This window comes from Gobio gobio (genome assembly GCF_949357685.1).
Source record: "Gobio gobio genome assembly, chromosome: 6".
In the NCBI taxonomy this organism is placed as follows: Eukaryota; Metazoa; Chordata; class Actinopteri; order Cypriniformes; family Gobionidae; genus Gobio; species Gobio gobio.
Window position 1 is genome coordinate 12,765,885 of NC_137102.1, and position 12,358 is coordinate 12,778,242.

Here is a 12,358-nt window from a genome sequence, read left to right on the forward strand (position 1 = left end):
ACACCCTTCAGGAAGCAATTCGGCTCCATGTAACTGTGACCTCATTCCCTTAAATTACAGCTCTGTCCACTGGACCAGGTGCTCCAGAGGTGCATTTGACAGCCTCTCTTTCACAATAGCTCTGCAGGTTTGTAAACAGATGACTCGCACACTTATACAGCTAAAGAGTTGAGAGAGCTGTGAGAACTTGTTCATGTTCAGAGTAGTTTACTCATATTACACACACTGTTGAACCACTGGGGGACCAACTAAATAACCCACGAAGACCCACATTAGGTCAATAAACTGCAGTACAGTTCTTAACTGGTTTTGCTTCATGACCTAGATTTTACACTGAACATCAGTGTTGACCTAAAACAATATCATAACTGATTAGCATACAAAATGTCAACAAAATTAAATATGTACCGGTAAACGAATAATATTACCATGAGCAACATAGGCCCAATAATACTGAATAGGAAAAAATTTAATGAATTGGAAAATTAAAAGCATACTTTGAGTAGGTCCTCATTTTTAATAAGTAATTACTTTATGACCGCCAAAAAAAAGTGTGTTCTATATCGTAAGAATGTGTGTAGTATGAATGTAATCTGGACATAGCCTACATGTTGCACCATGTTGTCATTATCATGTGACATACCAGCGTCAGTTACCTCGTGTTGGAGCACACACACACACACACACACGAGGGAACAACATTGAGGCAAGGGATGATGTGATGACTGGAAGATGACTTGGATGACTGGAGATCAACTTGGATGAAGTAACAGCAGCAGCTAGCAAGTCAGGAACATAAAGCAGGTAGCAAGGCAAGTAGTCTGTAGCATCAGACAAGGTCAGAAATGACTGAGTGTGTGTGCTCTATTGACTAGATGAGGCTAGGTGTGCGTGGGTAGGTGCCAGAGAGGATGTTGGGAAATGTTTTAATAGTTTTAAAGAAAGTTAAACCTTAAATTGCACTGTGAGTCTGCTCAATATGTACATGTAAATATATAAATTATGTGTCAATATTTATTTCAGTTACATTTAGTATCCACTTACGAAACATAAGCAATTTGTTACAGAGCCAACAATATTCATAGTGTACAATGCCAAGTTTATAAGAAAAGCTAGACTTATGCTAGAGCAGAGGTGAAATCAAAAAAAGATTTTTTTTTAAATGCATGCATACAAAATTAGAACATTGCTACATGTTTTGTGGCTCACCAGAGCATGCACTCTGTCTGTAAACTCATATACACTGTAAAAATGTATATGATCAATAAGTCGTGACAACATAAATGGACTGCATTTATATAGCGCTTTTAACAGACCTACGGCCATCCAAAGCGCTTTACATTTTGCCTCACATTCCCCCATTCACACACTCATTCATACACCGACGGCGGTGTCAGCCATGCAAGGCCCCACCCAGCTCGTCGGGAGCAGCTGGGGTTAGGTGTCTTGCTCATGGACACCTCGACACTTGGTCAGGTGGAACCAGGGATCGAACCACCAACCTTCCGGTTTGTAGACAACCTACATGGACCACTGAGCCACTGCCGCCCCATTACACTATATTGCCGCCCACATACACTATATTGCCAAAAGTTTTGGGACGCCTGCCTTTACATGCACATGAACTTTGATGACATCCCATTCTTAATCCATAGAGTTTAATATGGAGTTGGCCCACCCTTTGCAGCTATAACAGCTTCAACTCTTCTGTGAAGGCTTTCCACAAGGTTAAGGAGTGTGTCTTCTAGAAGCGCATTTGTGAGGTCAGGCACAGATGTTGGACGAGAAGGCCTGGCTCTCAGTCTCCGCTCTAATTCATCCCAAAGGTGTTCTATCGGGTTGAGGTCAGGACTCTTGTGCAGGCCAGTCAAGTTCCTCCACACCAAACTCACTCATCCATGTCTTTATGGACCTTGCTTTATTCACTGGCGCGCAGTCATGTTGGAACAGGAAGAGGCCATACCCAAACTGTTCCCACAAAGTTGGGAGCATGAAATTGTCCAAAATGTCTTGGTATGCTGAAGCATTAAGAATTCCTTTCACTGGAACTAAGGGGCCAAGCCCAACCCCTGAAAAACAACTCCGCCCCATAATCCCCCCTCCACCAAACTTTAACTTGGCACAACGGAGTCAGGAAAGTACCGTTCTCCTGGCAACCGCCAAACCGAGACTCGTCCATTGGATTGCCAGACACCACAGCGTGCTTTACATCACTGCATCCAACGCTTTGCATTGCACTTGGTGATGTAAGGCTTGGATACATCTGCTCGGCCATGGAAACCCATTCCAGGAAGCTCTCTAAGCACTGTTCTTGAGCTAATCTGAGAGCCACACAAAGTTTGGAGGTCTGAAGCTATTGACTCTGCAGAAAGTTCGAATTCTGCACACTGTACGCCTCAGCATGCGCTGACCCCGCTCTGTGGTTTTACGTTGAGTTGCTGTTGCTATAATACCACTAACAGTTGACCGTAGATTAGAATATTTAGAAGTGAGGAAATTTCACGAATGGACTTATTGCACAGGTGGCAACCTATCACGGTACCACGCTTGAATTCACTGAGCTCCTGAGAGCGACCCATTCTTTCTCAAATGTTTGTAGAAGCGTCTGCATGCTTGATTTTATACACCTTTGGCCATGGAAGTGATTGAAACACCTGAATTCAATGATTTGGAGGGGTGTCCCAATACTTTTGGCAATCTAGAGTATGTTTTAACATTAATAAAATTTAAGCAATTGCAACTTTTTTATGTTATACAAGATTCAATTAAATTTAATCAGCTTAATATAATTTAAGTTGGAATGCCTATAGAGGCAATTTAATTATATATATTTTTCAGCGTTGTCATGTTAGTTGCCCTGAGTTTCCACAGAAGACCCTGTAAGTGTTTGAGGCCCAGCCAGCCACTACAGAGAGTACAGAAAGGACCTCTTGACAGCCATTGGATAAGGACAGTCATGTGTGGGGGGTGGAGAGTCTCTCTGTCAATAACTCTGGACTTTCAGGAAGTTCTCATGGAATAGCTGCTGCTCTGTTACAGAGAGAGAGAAAGAGAGAGCGGTAGTGTGTGAGAAAGGGGGGCTGCTCGCAGAGCTGGGAATGGATATGGCCAACCTTTTTAAACACTTCTTTCGTGAGTACATATTTATTCTCTTTTCCACTGAAGTATATCACTTTTTCTTAACAAAGTCGTTGCCATTGCCCTGCATGTACTGCTGATATATTAACTAAATCTCTGAGGAAAGAACAATTTCTGTGAGTTTCTTCATACTTGATGTGATTTTTAAGTTATATACTTAGGTTGTCTGCCCTTTGTAACTGTCCTTGTCTTTGTCTTGTCCAATATGATCAGATGAAAGTGGGCAGATAAGGGTGCAAATGTGCAAAAATCCCTGTCCTCACAATCTTTCAGAAATATTGTTCAGTTTGGGATTATTTAGAAGATGTGTTTCTCTTCCATCATAAAAATAATTTTTAAAAAGTTATTACGAGTTTAGTGCTTAATGATATGTTTTTGGTGTCATACGTCTCTGGGTTGTAAACTTAGATGAGTCACTCATAATGTCATACGCAAGCTCTTTGACATACATTTTAAAGGGCAGTTAGGCTACACTCAGGTACATCAGCTACTTTCTTTTTTCTATAAAACTGGCCATAAGAGAGGGAGGAAATAGCACCAGGCCCTTCAGGGTAGCTTGGACAGTCTTAAAAAACTCAAATCAAAGCAGAAACCCATGCAGGCCCCCTCAACCTCCTCTACTGTCAACTTGAGCTGCTCTGTGAAGGCGGCCGGAAGCTGTCTAATTCAACGCAGATTTCTAGTGCAGGAAAACAGAAGGATGTGAGGCAATGAATAATTGAGGGCCTTTGATTCTGGGTTTTTCTCTCTCTCATTAAGTTCTTCTTCCCCTTTGTAACACATTCAGCATTTCAGAGTGTTTTATTCCCCACATTACAGTGGACAAGACAGTGGGGTGTCTTGACTTGGCAGGGTGAAGCAGCGGATCTTGCAGGACAAAAGAACAGTAGAGATGGGACAGAACACTTCAACAAATGAGACTCCTTATTTGCGTTCGCTTTCTTCGCACTTGTTTTGTTTGCTCACTTATTGAATAGCCGTATTTGAAAATTCGGGAGAAGAGGGGAAAAAATCGCAGGCTGCTCTGATGGCCTCCTGCCAGCTCTTTTTCTTGCTCTCTGTGTCTGCCTTTCTTTCTCTCTCTGTGCATTAGTATGCCGTGGAAGTTCAGAGAGGCTATTGTATACCAAAACGGAGGCGTGACCGATTCCTGCACAAAGGGAAAAATGTCTCAAGTGTTATTTGTGCAATTTTGCATTCACAAAAATCCGTTGCGGACAATTAGCCACAAAACAAAATATACTGTCGGTTGAAATGAGAAAGAATAGGGAAGAGCAGCTGTGAGGTCAAAAGTGAACAGAAACACATGCTGAAGTTCATTACGGGTTTACATTTGTGTGGATGCGTGTATTGCGTCACTCTGAGAATTAACGGCGCTATACCTTTGCTGACAGCTCTTGGATGCTACATCTGTTTGTGAAGAGGCTGTTTGTCTTATGCTGTCATTGGTGGAGTGAGCTCAGCCTGAACAGAAACAAAGGCAGGGTGATTTGGCTGCGTTCGCTCGGTTCCTGTCGTGGATATGAGAAAGCAGCTTGCCACGGGTCACATTACATTGATAATCACACTCAGCTTTTTCAAAACCTGGGCTGAGTGAGAGAGCTCATTCAATATTGAGGGCAGATGACAACCAAATTAGGTCAATTCAAAATGTTCTGTTGTGTTTCGTGGGAAATATGTATGCAAACTCATTTCAAACCCTATATTCATTGAATCTCTGTTCGGCCTTTGGGTTGGACTCTGAAAAACAGAAGACTTTATGACAGTCTCAATGCTATTTTAATATAGCATACCTGTGGTGCCAAGGTTTTTACTTTGGGTGGAATTCTGCCTTATCTCTGCTTTTGAATGTTTTTCCGCATGTGGAAAACTTGGGAAATTGACTGGAAAGCTGAGCCGCCGTTATTCTGGCTGTCAGAGGAAATGAAACAAAAGCAGACAGGACACAGTGCCTCAAGCTCCGTCCTTGAGTCACGTCATAAAGACAGTTAAGATCTGTATGGATCCTGCTTTCATTACCGTTGCCTGGAATTTCCATTTGAAATAAAATGTCAGCGTCATTGGCTTTTCCACACATCCTCATGATAGTTTTACCTCTCGAAACGGTTGCATCACATTGACCATGATAGTGATTTATCACTGACATTTTGTTTCCCTCCAATTTTATGCCTGTGTGACTTTTATGTCTCCATGGTTATTTGGAATACATCGGCTGTTATGGACGAGTTTGGAAAGTTTGATTTTGATGGAGCAGATGAGCTCTGTAATTCCACACATATGAATGAGTTAACTGGATCACGAGGCTGCTTTACATTTCAACGCTCTTCCCTATTTTTTGTGTTGGTGTTTATTTTACAGGAAGCTCTTCCATCACTCTTCTGCTTTTTCTTCCTGTTGATGGTCATGAATGGGCAAAAATTAGATTTCGTTTTTCATTTGGAGGGGGCGTTTCTTTTTTTAGCCCTTTTTTGGGAAATTCTAATAAGTAAAAAAAAAAGAAATGTATGGATCTTGTTAGGGAATAACCGATCTTTTACTATGTTGGTGATTGAGTCTGTGGTATTTAATAAAGGATTGTGTCTGAAGAGAATTTGTGTTGTTTACGTTAAATGCCATTTACCTGTATGTTTCAGCTAAAAGCTTACCGTTTTCAGCAGTTTGGGAACATTCTGACAATTTTAAATGTAAAAAATAAAAAAATTATACGTCCATTATTTAAAGTGATCAAATAATTTTGATTGTTTGAACTAACAGTAGTATATTTGACATTTTCAAATTAAATTGTATTTTTCTAAACATGTGAAATATATTTTAAAATGTATACATATATAAGTGCTGTCAATCGATTAAAAAAATAACTATTAATCACACTTTTTTCTGTAATTAATTGCGATTAATCACACATAAATTATTTATTTATACCTATCTCTTTTTATATTTAATAATTTCACATTTAATCTCCAAATTAATTGTAGAAACATCATAAAGACGGTAGCCTAATATTTCTTTAATGACATCTTTTTATGAAAGAACGCCAGTATCACAGATACTAATACTGATTACTGATGTCTCTATGAAATAATTTTTTCCCCGCCTCAATTTTAGCTATTAAATAAAGCCATTCAGCATTACAGTATTGGAAGCTATGATTAAAAACTTTTAATTTAAGTGAACTTTAAACCATCTTCACATAAACCCATTATAATAAATGGAACATTTACCTGTGCCCTTCAATATCAGGGATCATTTTTTTCTTTTGGCCCAGTCAGACCAGTTCAGATTTTTACTGTCAAATAGCACGAAAAATTATTTTTTTCATTTTCAGTTTCAGGTATGGCTATATATACAGAAATTGAATAAAGTTATCAAACCCAGTCTTCACTGCATAAATTATAAATTAAATATATGTTATCCTTATTAAAGCTACAAATGTTATTCCGTCAAGAGAGTGATTTTCTCTTTTTCTTTTGTTCTTTGATTAACATTAACATTAAAGACAGACAGCAGAGGATTTATTACGCTGCTGTCACTTTAAAACCAGCCACACATGACTCCGATCCGATATTTTCTCACAACTCTTTACATTCATTTAACCAATTTAAGACTGTGATCGATACTCGACCAAACGGGCATTTGCGTTCTCTTTTGTGTCTTAACATGCTTGAATGGTTTAAAAGCATATGCATAAATAAGAGCGTGATCATATGATGTAGCTATATGAGGTCTTAAGTAATATTCTAATTTTCTGAGATACTGAATTTGGGATTTTCCTTAGTTGTCAGTTATAATCATCAAAATTAAAAGTCTGTGTATCAATGAATGATTATAATATACAAGTTTCGCTCTTTGAATGGAATTAGTGAAATAAATCAACTTTTTGATGATATTCTAATTAAATGACCAGCACCTGTATGTACACAATAAGTGCATTGTATCAAATTACTAATTTAAACGTATATAAAGGCCACCTAATATAAAGTGGGTCCCAGAATGTTCTTTTTTCGGTGAACTAACCCTTTAAATACAATTTTGGTTTCAACAATGGGTTAAAAGAAACACATTTCTCTAGAAACTCATCAGCCTATTGTTCATCTGAAGACTTTTCCGTGAACTACTCTCTTGAAAGGAGAGCAAACTGGATCCAACCAGTACAAAGAGAAGTGGACAGCCCTGCTGCTCAACAACAAGATGAGAAGTACATCAGAGTCTCTCGTTTGAGAAACAGCCCCCCCACTGGTGCTCAGCTGGCAGCTTCATTGAGAAGTACATGTCAAATATCAGTTCCATCAGCAACAGTGAAGAAGACAAGCCTGTGTGTGGGAAGCTGCTCGCCTTTAGGCAGAGTTTCACAGATAAAGTTTAATCTGAAACTTAAATAAATAAATACGTTGTGCTGTTGTGGGAACCGTTCGGTCGCAAGGCCAGTGAGAAATGCCCTAAAAAGCCTGTGGGAACACCTGTGGGAAGTGCTGCAGGAAGCATGAATTCATTTCATTTAATGCATCCTTGGTGGACAAGTATCAGCTTATTTTAACAAGATAAACATTTCATAGCGATTTCAAACTTTTAGTAAAGTAGGGTAGATTTTTGTTCCAAATTGTACTCTTCCTGTGTTTGCCGAGTTTCATTTCCATCTGATCCACATTTTCCTGAAAGGAGAAAGAGATGTTGACAGCACTGGGTGTGTATTTTAGCATTTGTGTAGACACACAGACTCGGTGGATTCAGGCCCAGAAATGAGTATGTTAAACTGTTAAACTGATGTTTCATTGCCAAATCACTAAATTGGAATTTATCTCTTCTGGGATCAGGGTGTATTTTCCTGACTTGATTTAGTAGTCATGTTAAACAATTTATGCGAGATGGTAAACCTGTCAAATGTCATTTTGCTTACATTTAGCATACTCAAGTCATGATGAAACAAGATGATAGTCGGTCTAATGATGTGCAGATTTGAAGTCTGTAGCACTCAAATTGACAGAGGGAAAAAATTATTTAATAATTAACATTTTTTTGTATTTTCTTGTACACTTCACATCATATATTGTTATATGTAAATGAACTTTTATGTGTTTATCAGATATGAACAAAGTGTACCTCTATGTCATTTTCAATTGTCAAATGTCAAATCAAATCCAAATTCTTAACTGTTATAAATTTAGTAAAGATTTTAACCATTTAAGAAAATTGATAATTGGGATTAAACGTAACTATCTGACTTCACCTTTATTCACTGAACTTTACTTAATTTTTTTTTCACTGTACTACACTGCCATTCAAAATTTGGGGCTTCGATTTTATTTTTATTTTTTTAAAGAAATTAATACTTTTATTCTGTAATGATGCATTAAATTGATAAACAGTAAAGACATTTATAATACAAAAGATTTCTATTTAAAATACTGAACTTTCTATTCATCAAAGAATCCTACATAAAAAAAAAAAGATTTTTGATTTTAACATGGATGAAGATAATAATAATAATAGTTTTTATGCAGCAAATCAGCATATAAGAATGATTTCTAAAGGATCACTGAAGACTGGAGTAATGGTGCTAAAAAAATACAGCTTTGACATCATGAATAAATTACATTTGAAAATATATTCAATTAAAAAATGGTTATTTTAAATTGTAATAATATTTCACAATATTACTGTATTTCTAATCAAATTAATGCAGCCTTGGTAAGCATAAGATATATATTTTTTTAAAACATGAACAAAATCTTACAGACTGCAACCTTTTGAATGGTAGTACATTTTTATTCTTTTAATTTCAAAGTGTTGAAACAAGAAAAAAGTCTTAAAATAATTTAAACGTGACCATTTCTATGTGGCACATTATAAAGATCATTAATGTCAGTTTGCAATGATAAAATACCAATATACTAGTATCATTAGTTAATACTACACTCTAAAAAATGCTGGGCTAAAAATAACCCAAGTTGGGTTGAAAATGGACTAACCCAGCAATTGGGTTGTTTTAACCCAGCGGTTGGGTTAAATGTTTGCTTAAAACAACCCAATTGCTGCAATAAAGCAACCCAATCGCTGGGTTAAAACAACCCAATTGCTGGGTTAGTCCATTTTCAACCCAACTTGGGTTATTTTTAACCCAGCATTTTTTAGAGTGTAATCATTGTCCATATGCTCATATTAAAAACACTTTCTATGACTGCAGGGATTGGGAAGGTGAAGCAGAAAGGCTGTGTGCGAGATTTGCCCTCCAGCGCAGAGAAATATGACAGCGATGAGCGACTGTATGACCTCAACCTGCCCGCAATGGTGAAGTTCAACTACACCGCAGAGCGGGAGGACGAGCTCTCATTGGTGAAGGGCACAAAGGTCATCGTCATGGAGAAGTGCAGCGACGGTTGGTGGCGAGGAACCTATAATGGCCTTTCTGGGTGGTTTCCTTCCAATTATGTCACGGAGGATGTGGACAGGACAATGAGGGGCGATTCCATGAGCTCTCTCAAAGATAAACTGGCCTCTGTGGGGCACAATAACAATGGCTCTCAGGTTCTGCAGACTGTACAGGCACTTTATCATTTCAGCTCGGGCAATGTCGAGGAGCTAAATTTCAACAAGGACGAACTTATGGATGTGTTGGAGAAACCTGAGAACGACCCTGAATGGTGGAAGTGTAGGAAGGAAAACGGGCAGGTGGGTTTAGTGCCCAAGAACTATGTTACAGTTGTACAAAAAACACATAAAGAACTGGGGGATTCAGGACCACCTACTTTAAACTATGACATTAAGCCTTCTATGGACGGAAAGTTTGGAGGAAAACAATGGTACTATGGGAAACTGACACGGCACCAGGCTGAGATGGTCTTGAACCAGAGGGGTGCAGATGGTGACTTCCTCATCAGAGACAGCGAGTCTACGGTAATTGAATTCAATTGAAAATGTGTCCAAAAAAAGTTAATATTATTTTTTTCTAATTAATATAAAGAGCTTCTGGTGGTAGAAATGGAATTTTGCATTTTTTCATATTTATTTATTTAAAGGTGCACTATGTAACTTTTCCGTCCACTAGAGGTCGCCTGTTCAAAACAAAGGCGTATTTGATGACGCCACGTTTGAGTGCAGAATCTTGGGACATGTGGTCTTCACCTCACAGCCGGTGGAAAAGAATCGGGATAGGACTCAGGCAGAAATCATGTTCATGGATGCGATTATTACCATTACTGTAGTCTGAAGCAGAGCAGGACCGAGTGTTGTGGATCTGAGCAAGGCCGCTGGAGCGATTGTTAATGAGAGAGATTGGCGGGACTTTTATTATGACACAGTCACCGGCACCACTTCCGGTTTTCCGGTCATGAGTATGAGGTAACGCCATAGACGGAAAAAAAATGATTGACGTAGTGTCCGTGACGTCACCCATAGGAATCTGATGAGAAGCTTTGAAGCGTAAAGTGGTCGAGATGGCCGTTGCCATCTTGTCCACGGATCACTCCCGGATAACAGAAAATGGGCAAAAAGGCGGGACGTGGGCGGAGCTTAAGTGACGCGATGACTTACAAACAGCAGATAAATGGCTATCCACCTGTCACTCGAAGTGGCCACGCCCTTAATTATGCAGAACTTTAATGCTTTATATAATGTAAACGAATTAGTTATAAAAAAATTCACCCCCTCACAGTTGTCATGAAGGGCAAAATTAGCCGTATAGACCAAAACCACAATTTGTACCAGGCTATAAACATGTTTTAATCTGCTGTAAAGTTGGACATTATAACATGGGGCTCAATGAGATTCTGCTCCCTTCTGGAGCCTGTCCCTAGTGGCCAGTCGATAAATTGCAGTTTACGTCACTTCTGTTTTGGCTTCAAGAGAAACTGCGGGAGTTTGCCGCTTAGGTAACCCAGCTCTGTTTATCATATTAGATACATCTGAGTGTGTTGGAAATTATGTTATGACGTTACTCTGTGCGTTCTCTCAGCGGCTGCTATGACACTTGTTCACACTGCAGTGAGAGTAAAGCGTTTCTGCAAAATAAAACAGGAAACCGAGGTTAAGGCAGATATGACGCCATCGACAGGCGACTCCCTCACACGTCCCGGTTCCTTGGTTAAAATAGCAATTTCTCACGATTTACAAATAGTTGGAAACATTTGGGATATTGTAAGTACTCAACTGAACAAAATATGTAACACTGGCCTAGTGGTTTTTGGATATTTTACTAAAAAAAATTACATAGTGCATGGTTAAGCACTGTTTTAGTGTCACAAACATTTTAATTTGTGCTTTATGAACACAACATTTCATTTTTTCACTTTCCAGCCAAACGACTTCTCCATCTCCCTGAAGGCGGTGCTCAAGAACAAGCATTTCAAGGTGCTGCTAAAAGATGGACTGTACTGCATTGGCCAGCGCAAGTTCAGCTCCATGGAGGATTTGGTGGAACATTATAAAAAGGCCCCCATTTTTACCAGTGAGCAGGGAGATAAACTGTACCTGATAAAAGCATTAACCTGAGCCTATACAGGAGCTAACTACATCTAACCCTGTCATCCTTCAGCGACAACATGAAACTATGTTGACTCTGCATTGGGAGAGTGTGAAAACTTATTTGGTTCTTTGGTGTATTCACAATTACATTCAGTAAATATGTTTGCTTTAGCATTGCTCCACTTTGGGATATTCCGCAAATGTAATTGCAAACTAATATCAGGATGATAAGCTATCATTGCAATTGTACAGTTTTTCCAGTGCAGCAGTCCAAACAAATCATTTCACGTTTATGTACTTGTATAGGCTTTTTGTGATTGTCCATGACAGTTAAAAAGTGAAGAATGAATGAAATGTATTAAAATTACATTTAATTTGTTTCATTTAATATCATGAGCCCCCCAGTGGACAGTGAGAGAATGGACATAGTAACTTTAAACCACATGTGTGATATCATTTTTACCTGATACATTTGTATTTGCAGCATTGATTTAATGTCTTTTTCCCATGCCAAAACTTTATTTTCAATCTACATTGGGTTTTTACAGAGATCAAGACTATATTTATATTCCCATAGTCCTATCCGAGCTTATCCCCACCTCACCCTTAAATGTATTTTCTCAACTACTAATTTGTAATTTGTAACAACTTATAAACTGTGAATGATGTTTCCTTCCACAGTGTTTTAGATTTATTTTACTTATCATTTCTTGACTTGATAAGTGTAACTTTTAAAAAATAAAGCATACAAGCTGTGTCCTTT

General features: G+C 38.5%; 1 protein-coding gene across 1 annotated transcript; it reads left to right on the top strand.

The window, feature by feature from the left end:
• Nucleotides 1-3,008: 3,008 nt before the first annotated feature.
• nck1a (NCK adaptor protein 1a) lies at nucleotides 3,009-12,350 on the top strand. Its single transcript, XM_079819107.1, has 3 exons — nucleotides 3,009-3,132; nucleotides 9,320-10,029; nucleotides 11,428-12,350. The coding sequence occupies exons 1-3, from the start codon at nucleotides 3,099-3,101 to the stop codon at nucleotides 11,620-11,622; spliced, it is 939 nt and encodes a 312-aa protein (XP_079675233.1). The 5' UTR covers nucleotides 3,009-3,098; the 3' UTR covers nucleotides 11,623-12,350.
• The last annotated feature ends 8 nt before the right edge of the window (nucleotides 12,351-12,358 follow it).